Source organism: Oryzias latipes, chromosome 24 (assembly GCF_002234675.1).
Source record: "Oryzias latipes chromosome 24, ASM223467v1".
Classification (NCBI taxonomy): domain Eukaryota; kingdom Metazoa; phylum Chordata; class Actinopteri; order Beloniformes; family Adrianichthyidae; genus Oryzias; species Oryzias latipes.
Genome location: NC_019882.2, coordinates 1,465,172 through 1,480,713, shown reverse-complemented (window position 1 = coordinate 1,480,713; position 15,542 = coordinate 1,465,172). Strand labels below are relative to the sequence as shown.

General features: G+C 42.4%; 1 protein-coding gene across 1 annotated transcript in view; it reads right to left on the bottom strand.

Annotated features, from left to right (window-relative positions):
* Nucleotides 1-215: 215 nt before the first annotated feature.
* The window catches only part of errb2 (estrogen-related receptor beta type 2), a gene marked incomplete at its 5' end in the record, with an annotated part of 29,828 nt that continues 14,501 nt past the window's right edge, over nucleotides 216-15,542 (bottom strand). Inside the window, 5 exon segments of the mRNA NM_001163091.1 lie at nucleotides 216-324; nucleotides 387-637; nucleotides 5,401-5,670; nucleotides 10,916-11,077; nucleotides 12,143-12,253. Coding sequence (NP_001156563.1) covers nucleotides 393-637; nucleotides 5,401-5,670; nucleotides 10,916-11,077; nucleotides 12,143-12,253 — 788 coding nt within the window. The 3' untranslated portion in view covers nucleotides 216-324; nucleotides 387-392.

Here is a 15,542-nt window from a genome sequence, read left to right as displayed (position 1 = left end):
TTTCAAAATAAAAGCATGGCCGACAGTACACTCAGTGCAGCTTCACACAATATACATGAGACACATTATATGCAGAGATTAGAAAAGATGAGGAATCATCTGCAGTCACAATAATCCTATTTTCCCACTTTCTCCTCCAGATGAAATGAAAGAAGAAGGAGATTCTCAGACGCTTCAGGTGATACAGACCTTTGTGCCTCTGGTTATAATGAGACCTCAGTTTCCTCTTTTCTGTACATGTATGTACATCATCATGGTCCCCGTGTCATTTCTGATTTTCAGCTGCATCTCTCTCTCTCTCTCATAGTTGGCACTCCACTTTTACTTCCCCACAGGCTGCCCCTCGCCTGGGACGGGGCGATGCAGCTGTGCGTCTGGCGCCGGACCGGGTGTCAAGCCTTGGCCTCCAGCATCTCCAGGAACAGTTTGTGCATGGGCACTTTGCCCTGCATTTTGATGCTGTAGAAGTGCTGGACGGCCTTGGTGGCGGTCTGACGCAGCAGAGGCAGGGTCATCAGCAGCTTGCCCACTCGCCGCGGGTCCTCGGGGTGCTGCGAGGCCTCGAAGTCCTGAAGGGCCTCGTGCAGGGAATCCTGGAGCTTCTGGACGGCCTCGATGTTCTCTATGTGCATGGAGTCTGCAGCAAGAGACACAAAACAAGCTTTGTTATCGACTCGTCTCCACGCGACAGCTTTGTTCTAACAGAACATCAAACAGATCCGCCGCAGATCTGAAGCTCCACCGTGGTTCTGCTGCGTCTCCACCATAATTTCAGAGAGAGCTTTCCTCTTGTTACACCTAAAGACGCTCCTTAAATAAATGCGTGGCGAGGACTCCTGGGACAGGAACAGGTAGGTCTGAATAAATATAGAGTAGGGCAGGAAAAAGATTCATTCCTTTTCGGTCCTGCATGTGGACCACTTCCTGCCTCCCCACTAATGAATTCAGATGGCTGCATTACCGGGATGCGGTTCGGCTAAATGATGGCGGCAGATGGTTTTCATTTCCATAAGAAAGAGCGGCTGGCCTCCTTATGGATGAGCTTTTGAAAAGGAAACCAGTGGAGACTTATTAAGGAGCGCGCTTTCTGTCAGAGAAAAAACTAACAGAGCCGTCCTGAAAAAGACAAGCCGACGAAAAGTTGAGCGGTTTGCTTTCGGCGCAGTGATCGTTGTTTGTAGGCATAGCAGCAGCAGCAGCTATAAAAGGTTGATGGGACAGTTCTGGAATTTGACTACAATACAACAGGAAAACTAAACAAGTGTGAAAAGTGATAAGAAGAGTATAAAAACAATCTAAATCATAAAAAAACAGACTACATGGTAAATACTTTATTACTTTATTATTCAATTGAGTAGTGCAGTTTAGTGATTAGCTGTTTAGTGAAGTCCGTTGAGACGACTGTGTTGTAATTTTGGGCTAAATGAATACGTTAAAATCGTTAAAAATTGTTAAGAAAAATTGCTAGAAGCTGGAATTTTCTTGTTGGCTGAACGTTTGTTTCTAAAACACTGAATGAAGCATGTGGTGAGTTTACGTTGGAGCTAGAAATCTCCAGATTTGAGATCATTGAGGCTCAACTTTCACTGTCAACTGATCCTGTCAAAGATTTAATATCTGGTTTTTAGACATTTAAGATATTTTAGCAGGTTTTTAGCAAGCTTTTCTCAAAATCCGAGCATTTTTTTCTCATTTGCCGCTAGGAACTAGAAAGACAGAAATTAGTGTTAAAATGAGCCCAAATTCTTTTACCCCAAACTTTTGACACTAGAAAATGTAGATTCAAGTCATTTTTGGTTAAGGAGTGATTTTAAAGTTCAAACCAGTTAAACCGGACCTTCATTGTTATTATTTTAGAAACTAATATAGAGATCTATGTTCTAAGAATAAGAGCTAGTTTTCAGATTTTATTTGGATTTTATTTTAAAGATTCTCATTGTTTTCACATTTTGTTCTAAAATGAATCATTTCCACTTATTGCACTAGTTTTATTTGTCAAAATAAACTACAATTATATTCATAAAAGTTATAAAAATACAAAACATTTGCTTAGAATAAGCAAAATAATGTGTATTATTGGGCTATAGAACAATCAAATTGAATCTTTTCAGCTCATTTTTATATTTGTTTCCAGATTTTGAGAACTGATCATAGGATGTTTTCTTAAATACATATAGACTAATAATTTTCTTTTCTTTTTAAGATTAGAGTTCTTTTCCTATTTTTAGGCTTCCTCTTTTTTGAAAATTACAAACCAGTTCACTGGAAAAAAATAAACTATAAAATATTTTTCCTTGTTTTAAGCAAAGAATCTGCCAATTGGAACTGTAAGTCGGTAAGGTTTCTTGAGATAAATTGTGATGTTCCACTTAAAGACTAAAATAAATTCTGAAATTAGCTATAAACATTTATTTTTAGGTATATTGTCTCTTAAAGTGAACATTTATTGCTCAAAAAAAGAGTTTTACGTCTTTAAAGTAGGAAAATATAAACTTTCCCCTAAAGAAATCTGATTTTAAAAGAGAGTCCATCTTTCTTTCTGGTCCATATCATCTTAAAATAGTACTAAAATTACACATTTATAAATTAATTTGTCTTAAAAATTATGCCAAATAAAACTCCAGTTTCTGTAAATCAAGCCTGTCTGTTGCTTTAAATGAATAGTATGTAAATGGAAAAAAAAATCTGGTTTTATGAGAGATATCCCTTAAAATCAGAGTGAGTGGGACCAAAAGTCCAGGCAGGGATTTCCTGTTTGGTGGGTGAAGATGTTCTTCCTGTGGGGACAGAAAAGCATCCAAACAGCTGAAACCTAAACCCACAGACTGGATGGAGGAGCCAGGGAAGTAGTTCATGTGGAAGTTGTGAAGCCACGGCAGCGTGTGAACATGTAAATGAGGCAGAAAAAAGAAACGTACACGGCTAATTATGTTCCTAACTGACTGATTAAGTCTCTTTTACCAGTCGCCTTCTGTGTAAATTGCATTTCTATCTTGGGAAATTAACTAGGCTATGTGGCGCACACATGCGTTCCAGTGCTCTTTATGCCAGTGCTGATCTGATGCTGGCTGGCGGTGCGATTCGCGCGTGAGGAGGGACCGCAGGAAGGTGTGTTTAAGGGAAAACTAACTCTGAAGAAACAATTTCCTTGTAATCCGTCAGCAGCCTGCTGTCGATCCTGTCGATACTCCGCTAATTACAAAATCGATGGCCGTGAATTTCCACAGCTGTCACCCCCCAAAGGGCCGCCGGACTCGGTTCAGACGAGCCAAAGTTGACCTTTTGGCCTCCCCCGGCACCTCCTGGACTCCCCTCAAACTCCTCCCGCTCCCACCTCCGCCCTGCTGGGGGGTTTGCCGTCAAAGCCCAAAGCGCCGGCCTCAGCATATTTTTTTTCTTCACGTTTCAGTCAGGCAGGAGAAAAGACTCCTAACAGGCATTGATTAGTGGAGGACAGGCCCGGCCTCATGAAAAGCAAAGCGTCGATACGGGCGCAGCTTCTTCACGCTGGAACAAACGAGGCCCGTCGCTCCCCGATGCTCATTCCACTCCACTTAACACATTTTATTGACAGCCCCTGTTTTTCTAATGAAATGCTAAATATATCTCCCTCTGCTGAGGCGCGCTGGCAGCCTCTGTTATGGAGATGGAGAGAATGGGAGCAGCGGGCGGCGCACGCATCTCCACACCAATTGAAACAGGGGGCACGCGTGCGCACGTGCTCGCTGGTGCTGAATTAAAGACGGCCGCTCCTGACCTCTACGCTCGCTCTTATCAGGGATCCGTCATTGTGGACGTGGCGCTTCCAGCAGATATGGATCAGCGCTTGACAGTTTTCTTGGTCTAATTTCTTTGTTTGTTTAATGAAACGCCAACTTATCTTGATTTACTAGAGATTTGATACAGAGATGGACTCTCCTTTTGACCTCGTGCTGTTGAATTACAGATCTTCACCCTCACTGCAAATTAATTCAATCATTCTTTTTATAAATCTTATAAAAATACATTTTTTTATTTTATTCTGTTTATTTTTTTTAATGAGTGCCTGTATTACCATGCAAAGTCTGCATGAATGTAATAAATGTACTTTATAAATAAAGTTTACTTGAGTTTTTTAGTTCAGACCACAGCTGGTTTTTAAGCAGCACAGGTTGTGTCCGATTTCCTTCCCTACACACTTCATAGTGCGTTCGCCGTTTAGTAGAGCTGTTCAAATCTACAATTCCAAAATCCAGAGCCCTAGAAATTTCCCAGAAGTTTCTGCGAAAAACCAGTGAGCATCGATGCTCACTAGATCGGCAAATATAGACCACAATGCATTGTGTCGGAACAATTTTTACAAAAAAAAATGTGTTTAAATTTATTTATCTTCAGAAGACAGTGGACTCATAAATAATCGTCGCCAAACGCTCATAATCGTTAGATATTAACTTTGTGAACTCGATGACGTCATATCCACCGTTTCAAAAAAATGACTCGCAAACACCGCCCGCCGCCAACCTGGCCACCCTATTACCCCGTTTTGACCCGCCATCACCAGCTGAGCGGACGCTACACGCCTCTCCCACTTCTGCCCCTGTCACCCTGGTCAGAGCTCAACATGGAAAAAAAACAACTTTTTTTCCAGACGGTTTTGTCTCCATAGCAACCATTTTATTCTTTGGTCGCCTTTGGAAGACGAACAGATCGATGCAAGTTTTAAAAGAATCAGTCGAAGTAAACTTTTGGATATCCTCAGTAACACAGGTTTTTTTTGTAAACGCCCACATTCCTAACACGTTCATAATGTATGTCACATTGCTTCGTTCAGCTCGTTTCCTGTATTTCATTTTTTGCAATATTCCGGTAGAAAATTGTGCGAGCAACAGAGAGACGCCACTTTTCTGAGCTCATCACGCCAACGCCGTTAAAAACCAACGTTTCCAAGTTTCGAGGAGTTGATGGATTTAATAATGTGATATATATATATATATATATATATATATATATATATATATATATATATATATATATACATATATATATATAAAAGAAGAAATTCAAGATGGGAACCTCTTCCTGAGGTCAAAGGTCAGTTAAACTTTTAGGTTGGGGTTGTGTACTTTAGCTGGTGGTTTCAGAAAAGTCAACGTCTGTAAATGTAAAAAAATCTGTTGCTATTTCAGTTTCTGAGGAATGTTTAGTAGCTGCTTCATTAAAAAAAGTCCCTATATTTATAATATTGATACCTCTTCATTAGTGCATTGGTTTTAACAGCTTTAGTTATTTATTTTTGTGTGCCGATGTGTCAAACACTATTTAAATCTTTAAATCATGTTCAATAACATTTCTAAAAACCTTCTGCACCGATCTGGTGAAGGACTGAACCTTCAACAAAACTTGGGCCGGGATGTTTCTTACCAGAGTTGGCGAGGGCGATGGCCTTGAGCATGACAAACTCCTCCTTCTCCATGCGCAGCTTCTTGTACCGACGGACCAGCGGCACGATGGCGACGTGAAGGTCCAGCAGACCCGAGATCCTGGCCTGCTCCTCATCCACCACGTAGTCCTCCGCGTACACAATCTCATCGTCGCACGGCAGCGAGCGAAAGACGATGCTCAGCACCAGGATCTCCATCCAGGCGCTCTGCAGCAGACTCATCTGGTCTGCCAGGGAGAGCGTGGCAAAGCCTGGGAAACGTCAGACGTTGGATCGTTAGCGGAGAATCTCGTTAGCCTGACAGCTCAGTGAAAACTTGGACAGACAACAGGAAAGATTTCATCAAGCTCAACAGATCAGCGGTGAAGGAAGAGGTCTTAGTCCATCAGTGGAATAAAGAAATGGTCTTTGAGAGACACAAAGAAGAAGAAATCATCCAAACGTGAAGACTTCCTTAGAGAAATGACATAGTTTGATGTGGACTATTATGATGCATAAATGCTAAATGTTATGGATGGACATAGAAACATAGTAGTGATAGCAAATGGATGGATTTAAAAAAAAAAAAAAATCACCAGGTACAATACATCATATTGATTTTTTAATATATAGGGGTGGAAATAAATGGATTTGTTCTTTTTCCCCACTTCCTTTTTGAGCTGTTAAAAAAATATGTGTCAATGTGTATTTGGAAATATGGAAATACACAAAAATTCTTGGTTTTCCAATTAAAAATAAAACGTTTACTTAAACTAAGATTTTAGTATCGAAAAACTTTCTTGATAATTTCATTTTTCTGGGAAGACAAAAAAAAAAGAAAGACCCTTTTTTGGCTTTGTTATTATTCAGTTTTTGAAGTGTAATTGCATTATTAGGTTGTTATGATTTCAGAACATGTTTGTAGACAAGCGTCCAAAGCTCCTCCAGGAAATGTGACTGTCCTCTACACCACAGGGACGGAATCGTGCAGTGAACGACTAGGAAACACACTTCCAAAAGGTTAGTAAATGCAAAGCAAACGTCTGTAGGTAGTCTTTTTAAAGACAAACTCATTTATGTTCTGATGCAAAAGTTTGAACCCAGAACCAGAACGTTCAGAAATGTTGATCTTACTGTGATTAACATCACTAAAAAGGTGTGAAAAAGCTGAATCTGCATGTTTTCAACCTTCAGTCGACTCCTCCACTCCATCCTCCAACAGCCCCCCCGCCCTCCCAACATGTCAGACGGACGCCTGAAGGACTCGCTGCCCCACAATGCCTTTCAGCGCTCCACGCCGAGTGATTGACCAGGGCCTTGAACTGTGCTCTCTTCAACCTGAACCGGCATGGATCGGAACAGCGCGGGGCGACTTCATAGAACTCCTGACGTTTCTTATCAAGCACACAGAGAAAGGATGGAACGAGAGAAAAAGAAGGGAGTGGTGGGCAGTCATTGATTACTAGATTGTAATCAGTCCGCCGAATGCGAAAGCGGCATCGATCCAGGCCTCCGATCTGACAGGCGGAAAGCGGATGGAGGACATGCTGGGGGGGGGGGGGGGGATCAGCACTGAATGCTGATATCAAATGAAGAATCTGAAATTCTTAAAAAAACAGCTGTTTATTTCTCTAAAGAAGTCTATGGGACTTTGGCTTCTTAGAGTCCGCAGGTACTTCCTGTTTGGAGCACTAAAGGGGAGGAGTCAGTCAGTCCAGTTCTCATATACAGCCAATGGCTCATCCCTGATGATCATCTATGTATTATTTAATGTACCCAGCAGACATTTCCACACTTCTTCATGGTTCCTGCTGTTCTTTTGTTTTTGCCGTTTGCACTAAAGTGAACCGCACCAGAGTTCATCTGCAAGTGAACAGAGACCCTCGTTCTCCTGTTTGCAAAAGGTTAAAAGGTGGGCTTTCGTCACACAATCCTGGTTCTTTAAACTCCCCAGAGGATAAACTGGACTAATGTCCAAAAGTTTTTTCAGAACATTTTTTATTGAATGAGTGAGATCCTCCTGGACATTTGGAGCTTTTCAATGATAAAGTAGAAGAACTCTGGGAATTGTAGTTGATTTAAAAGCATTATGACTGGACAAGATTGTTTGGTAATCAGGCGGATATGATATCAAAGTCTAACATGAAATATTTTTTAAGGAATCTTTGGGTCAGTCAAAATGTCCCATTCATTTACCCGTGTGATGGGTTGCTAAAATGTTGAAGATTGTTTATCTGATGTTTATCATCTGAAACATTTGGTTAATGTTGTTCCCAATTAAATCCTCACTGATAATAAAAAATAATTTTTAAAGAAAAGAATGCAGACACCTCAGGTAAGTAATTTAACTGTTTAAATGTGATATTCTAACAACTTTCAAACTAGTTTAGCACCAAGACTTGATAGCCTTTTTTCTTTCTGCGTGTTTCAGAATCTGGGGTCATTTGAATAAGTAAAACAAATTGTTTAAATAAAACATATGTTTACAGAATATGTGAAAGAATAAAATCAGACTGAAGCCGATTAAAAAAAAAGCTTTATTTTTGCTTCACATCAATCTGGCCTTGTGTTTCATTGGTAGCTTTGCTGCACTAATGATGGAAATAAGCAAAAAAACAACAACAATGGGTCACTTTGGATCAGCAAAGCATATTAAATTCAACATAATGAACTGTATATGTTTCTAAATGGGCCACAAACCATTTCTAACCACTGGAATGCAATTAACAATTTGCTATGAGCGTCTTTCTCTATAAGTTAGAGCAGAAACCCTTGAAACACTGAAGGAGATTGTTTGAAGAAATGAAAAGTGCTCTGGTGATGCACAAGTACAGATCAGATGACAAATTGAATCTGGGTGCAGCTCAGTGAAGAGAGTGAGCGGCTGGAAGCGAAGCCTGAAGCTGTCATTGAGAGCTGGCTCTGAAACCCACAGCAGTTCACTCTCTTTTCATTTAGTAGCATTACAGGCCTCCTAAGAGCCCTAATGGGCCTAATAAAAAGACAGAGGTGATAATGAGGCGAGAGGGCCGTATATGACGGGGGGAGGGGGGGTGAGAGAAGCAGATCACGTGGTTTGAGGAAACCACAGACGAAGACGACCAGCAGGAGCTGCGGTTCTATGTGCAAAATATCTTTGATCAGATCAAAGATCTCATTAGAATTGAACTGTTCAGAGGCCCAGAAAAACTTTATCTGATTATAACAAACGTTTACACTTTCGGTAAGAATAACTCTCTGAAATGTGAACGAAGAAACCTGCAGCATAGAGCCAGATGATCTAAAGGTGATTTTATTATTGTTATGATTATTATAAAGTGCTTTTTCGTTTCATCTCTCCACATCTGGCTGTTGAATGACTCCTAGATCAGATCTGCACTAATGACTCCCATCACCTCATCATTAGGGCCATTTGTGCATTGGGGCTTGAGTGTAATGGGGGGCGTTGACTGTTAAACTGCAGGGACCCCTTTTGTCTTAATCATACCTCTGTGGCTTCAGCCTCAGGTAAAGGCTTCCTTCTTCCATAACTCTATCAGACCTGCTTTCAAACCTTCACATCACGCAAAATCAATAACGACGTAGAGCGGGGAACGAAAAAAAGGATTCAGAATTTCTTAAAGTCGGTCATCCCATTATTTGGTCAAAAAAAGCAAAAAACTTCACAGAATCTTTATGTCTTATCTTACAGATCTCGTTTTCTTTTCATGATGTTTAATCCTCAACGTTCCTATCTGGAATCCTACACAGCTGAGGTATTATTGTATTATTTATACAGCACTTGGTCTTCCATTTGTGGAAGTAGTTTTTGCTTATATACGTTGGATCCCAGGTTTAAGTCCAGGTCGGCTTCTCTGCTCTGTTCTGTGCTTGGACCCGATCATCGAACCGCGCTGTGGCCGACACCCAGAGGTGGTCCAGAGGACTCTGATGCCGCGTGGGTGCTATTCCCCAAAGTTGTGACGGTTTTGAAACATAACCTGGATACTTTTCCTGAACTGAGAATGCTCTGATATCCAGAAGAGAGCCGGAGACGCCTCCAACCCGAGCGCGGCGCGGCGGCAGATGATAGACGGACGCATAAATGACTGGATGGATCATTGTAAGGGTCACTGCGAAGCTGAGATATCCTGACATGAATAATAGATCAGGTTTTTAGACGCCCAGCAGTTACAGTCTGCCTTCAACAGTCTCGCTGCTGTACAATGAAGTCCTTTCTGCCCCAAATGGTAAAGGTTTGATGTCAGATGCCCACAAATCCATGGCCACTCCTCCACAGCCAAAGGGGTGGAGCTTTTTTAAAAAGAGTGGGGTCATCTGGACCCCACAAGATAGCACAAGGGCTAGGTGTGCATGTGTGATTGTGGTCATGCAACAGACTGGCAACCTGTCCAGGGCCCGCCCCCACCCCGCAGTAGCCGGAACAGGCTCCGGCAACCCCATGACCCCAATAGGGATACAGTGAATTAAAAAAATGGATGGAGACATGATCACCGATGGATGAAAAAGAGGCAGCAGCTGAGATGGGAAGCACCATCCATCCAAATCCCTGTAGCCGTCGTTGCTTTGGTGATGTCACATGATCGGGGGTGGGGGGTGGGGGTGGACCACTTCATTTATCATGTTTACCTGGAATGATTTTGGAAGTTTAATGCCGCGCCCAAAATGCGTTGCTGCTAGACCGCCGTGTCGCCGGACCTCTGACATGTACATTAAAACTGGACGTGGGAATTGTTTTCGGAGTGAGTGTAGCTTTAGATTGCCTTTTGTTTTAAGTTGTTGCCTATTTTTTGTTCAAGAGTAATTAAGGGACTCTGTCGGCTGGGGAATACGATAGGAGCGTGGACCTGCCTCAGCATCTCTGGCGACGGATCAAACCTCAAAGTTGCTGCGACCTCTGAACTGACTTTACCACCAACCTTCATTGGCTGGTGGTAAACTTTAATTCTATGCATCAGGAGTTAGTCATTTTGGATGCATCAAGTCAAATGTGACATAAAGTTTTGGGTTTGCTTTCATGTTCTGGATCAATGACTAGCTGCTGTTTGCCCCCTTCAAAAGTGCTAAAGTGAGAAGAAAGAGGAGCTAAAACCTGCATCACAGGTCTTCTTTAAGAATTCATCAACATGGAGAAGGAAAATCCATCAGTATTTCCTTAAATAAATCAATGTTACCAAAGCCCCCGCACGGTGTCTGTAAGTCAGTAAGAGGATTGCTTTCTTTTAGTCTGGGATTGGAGTGGAATACATTGACACGGGGGCGGGTCCCGGCCCTCAGATTCCCCCGCCCCACCCAGTCAAATCAAAGCTTTCAGATGCTCTCCATTGATTAGGCTTCAGAATGTGGGACTGGCTTCTCCCTTTGGTGCAGATGACCAGCAGATCTTAATTATCCTCCTTGCTTGTGTATGTGAAACAGTGAGGTGGGGGGGCACAAACCAAAATCTCCAGCTGTAACTTTGGAGCAAGGCGTACGGCAAAAAGGACACTTCCTCTTTTGGAAGGCTTGTTTTCTCACCTGGGATATGTTTGGCCCAGCCGATGATGACCACCAGCTCCCGGTCCGCCAGGTCGCACAGAGTGGTCAAGGCCTTGACGTCTCCGTCTGGCATGGTGGGGTCGGGCATGGCGTAGATCTTCTCCGGTTCCACCACCAGCAGATGGGAGACGATCTTTGTGACTGAGAGAAAAGAGACGGATGCAGAGAGGAAGATTACTTCCTCTGGAGAGCCTCCAAGGGTGACTTTATTTCCAAATGATTTACGATGGCATCCAGGTTAAGACAAACCCGTTATTTCACAGGTGGGGGCTTACAGCAGAAGAAACAACGTTATTTGTAAGTCAGTGGATGAATTTACCGTTAGAAGTCTTCCTCTTTCATGCTAGAATTTTCCGTATAACGCAGATTAAGCCATCTCTTTTCACTGAGAAAACCTGACTGAGATTGAAGCTATGCTATGTTTCCATCCATGCCATATTCCTGATTCAGATGTGTTGCAGTGGCAAGAATATTCCCATTTACATAAATAAAACAGCAAACATCACGATGCAATTCTTTGTTTTTAATCAATTTTCTTATCTCCGTCTGAAAACCAACACATTTATGTTTTTTTCAATGCTATTTTACCATAAAGTGACTTACATTTCATTTATTTGATCAAGTAGAGCAAGTCATATTATTATTGTAAAATTTAAGCCCAGATTACCCAGAAGAGTTTAGAACAAAGAATACACATAAAAAACACAATTTAGTTGGAAAACATACACTAGGCTGTCAGCGGATGCAGAAAGTCTGTAAGAAGTCCTGAAAACGAGAGTTAATGCTTTGTTTTTGCTGTGACAGAGTTCACATACTGGAATAGTTTCAGCACATTCCCATCTCCCTCCTGTTTGGCTGTCAGGAGTGAACTTTCACACCGACATAGCCTGTTCCTCAGATATCAGACAAATGCTGCAAGATGTTTGATCTGAAGACCCACTCCAAGGAAAATGGTGTTTTTGGTCTTTTTAAACATGCTCCTGGAGCATTTTTATGATAATATGGGACATATTTAAAGAAAATTAAGATCAGTTTTTTTATTATTATTACGTTCTAGAAAATGATACAGGTCTTTGGCAAAAACAGCAAAGTCGTAATCAAAAGACCACTGGGAACGCTTTGAAAAAAGAAGACGATCCAGTGGAGTGGAACCTTAAATGAAGTTAAGATTTTCAGTAAAAGTTCAAACGATTGGAAAACACTTACGTGGCTTTTTGGCTGGTGGGGGGATGCTGAGGGTGAGGTAGGCGCCGTTTTCAGAGTCCAGCCTTCGTTTGTATTTCTGTCTTCCTCCTCGCACTCGATCTAGACGCACACCTGAGAATAAAAATATATATATATTCTAGTTATTTAATCATTTTTTTCTCCAGGTCAAGTATAAACTGACCAATCAGATGCCTCAATAAAAGTAGGTGGAGCCTGCTCTGGCCCTCACATCCAACGTTCAAAACCCTTTTTAAGATTTTGCGCAGCCCGCTTTCCAGTGGTAGGGGTGTGGCCTTGCAACAACCCCCTCCTGATTGGTGGGAGTGTTTGCTATACAAAGTCAGACCAATCGCTGCTTGTGGACGTCATCTGGCTCAAAGATGGTGGCGTCCGTTTTGCGAAAAAGTGGCGATTGAATAGACTTGATTTGGTTGGAGCTGAAAGTAACCCCTTCTCTATGGATGGCGTCACACTCACTCATTCCAGTTCCCACATACAGTCAATGAATAAAACATTGGTTCCTATTTAATCCTAATTGTGAGTGTTTTGATTGTTTCTACGCGTGAAAACCAGAGCTGATATGGATTTGTGAGCACGTCTCCTTGGTGGAAGCCTCAGCATACAGTGGTGCCACATCTGGGATGTTCTCACGCAGTTTACCCTCCGCATTAGCGTTTTAAATGTTGTTTGAGCGCCGCGCCAGAGCAAACAGATTATCTCTGGTCGAGTGGAATTGAGTTGTGTAAGATTTCCCAGTGACTCGCATAAATTCCTTTGATTCCCCTGGAAACAAAAGAATCTGATTAGGATGGTCTTTCAATTTCCTGACACCGACTATCCACTAACCTAATTACCCAGCGTGCCCAGGGGGAGCTTATTCTTCCCAGCAAACACAGTGAGATCATTTTATGCCTGGCAATTTGAAGCTAAATCGAGAGCTCGTCTCCTAACACGGCTTTCCATTTGTACGCCTTAAAAGAATCAATAAGGCTTGCAAATAGACTTCTTGTTCCTTGAGCACATGTGGATGTGGTTTTAATTAGTCGGTTAGGAAGCTGGCTTTGCAGCGAAATGGAGCTTTGGTGGCTGCTTTTGCCCTTTCTCTCGCTTAAGTTAAATTCAAAATTATAAATGATGCTTCAGGAAACTGGTTGCTTGAGCCGCAGACAATAAATCAAGTGGAGTTGAAGACACACCCGAGTCTAACAACGGCCGTGTGGTTGGTAAACGCCTTCGCTACCATGAACTGTCTGAGGCAAAATTATGTCAGGAATATATGAACTATGAAATGAAATCATCCTGAGCCACACAAACGCACACAGGTTTAACATCTGGTTGGTGACGAGTGACCAAACAGTTGCGGTTTGAATTCCACGATCCGCTGAGGCTTTTTGAACTTGAATCCTCAGCCAGACCATAATTTACAGATGCTGAGAAGAATGAAGAGCTGTGTTGGAACCAGTTTCAGTTCACAGCTGCAGAGAAACACAGCTGAGGGAACGGCAGCAGCAGGGAGACCTGCAGAAACACCTTCTCTGTGCTCGTGTCTCCACACTGCCTGTTCATTCCATCAGAACCTGAGCTGACCAGTGCAGATTATCCCCTCCACATGATACGGAACAGTACCGAGAATCTGACCACAATAAGACAACTGCACGAGGTTGTGTGTGTGTGTCTGTGTGTGAGTGTGTGTAGAAGGTATCCAGTTGATCCAGAAATGATCTTGTGATGAGAGAACAAATCAAAGTTCCTTCTTTTTTTCCTTGATGACGTCCTGACATTTGAAAATGGGAAATGAATGTAGCAGGTCAGTTCACCAAACGAACACCAGGGGGATTTGTGTCCCAAACAAGCCAATCCCCGTTTACCTTGGTGGGTAATGCGTTCACTCAACAAAAAAGGGAAAAAGAGGCTAAACCACAAAGTTCCTCTTTTGCTCGATTACAACAGCTGAACTGGGGTTAACGCATCCATTCTGTCACAGAACAGGCAGACGACTGGATCCAAATGCAGAACGTTTATTAGCTCAGCTAAAAGTCCACAAAACGATAATGAGTATTGGAGGATCAAATAAGAGACTGGGGTAGTCCCGATCCAGGTGAGATTCGGGGCAGGCGGCAGGCAAACAGAGTCAGAGACAAAACATCAGGAAATCAGAATGTCAGGTCTGGATAAAACACTGTGTAACACAGTGGCACAAAACAATACTTCACACTGAGTGAGGCTCAGTACAGTTCTTAAGTACACTGTGAGTGGTCGCACATGAGAGTCATGTGTGTGGCATCCAGAAACTGTGCACCATCCATCCATCCATCCATCCATCCATCCATCCATCCATCCATCTGTGGATCCATCCATCCATCTTTCCATTTTCCATCCATCCATCCATCCATCTGTGGATCCATCATCCATCCATCTTTCCATTTTTCCACCCATCCATCCATCCATCCATCCATCCATCCATCCATCCATCCATCCATCCATTCATCCATCTGTGGATCCATCCATCCATCCATCTTTCCATTTTTCTACCCATCCATCCATCTTTCCATTTTCCATCCATCCATCCATCCATCCATCTGTGGATCCATCCATCCATCCATCTTTCCATTTTTCTACCCATCCATCCATCTTTCCATTTTTCCATCCATCTTTCCATTTTTCCATCCATCCATCCATCTTTCCATTTTTCCATCCATCTTTCCATTTTTCCATCCATCCATCCATCCATCCATCCCTCCCTCCCTCCCTCCCTCCCTCCCTCCCTCCCTCCCTCCCTCCCTCCCTCCATCTATTTTCCATCCATCCATCCATCTATCTGGATTCTACTGGATTCTTTTGTTCCTTTTTTCTGTTTTTTTTTGCTGACCTGGTACATCACTTCACACATTTTGGTGGTGCAGTCATCAGTTAGATGCTGCTCCTCTAGGTTATTTAAAATCTACTGAGATGTGCATGTTTTGATGTTGTCATCACTAAGGATCGTGCACACTTCTTTATTTCATTTTCTTTTGTTAGAAATGAAGTTCACATTGACCTCACATGGAATCAGCGCAGCAGGGTTTGACTTCATCAAGATGGGAGTTTAGGATCATGTTCCAAATAAAGAAAACTCGACTTTTACAAGAAAAACTTCCAGAAAATGTCTCCAAAGACATTTGTGATGAACTGAGCCTCATCAGAGCAGGAGCCTTTGCTGCAGAGAGTGGTTCCTCCTCCTCGCTGTGTTCTCACGTTGCATCCTTAACATGTGTGTAAATCCGTGTGTCTATTTCACACAACTATTTTCAACCCCTCACCTGTCGGAGGCGCTTCTTTCTAGAGAGGGTTTGTCACAAGGGGCCCAGCTGGGCAACAGTGCCAAAGGGAGATTAGGAGATCCCCATTTTAGCTGGGAAAA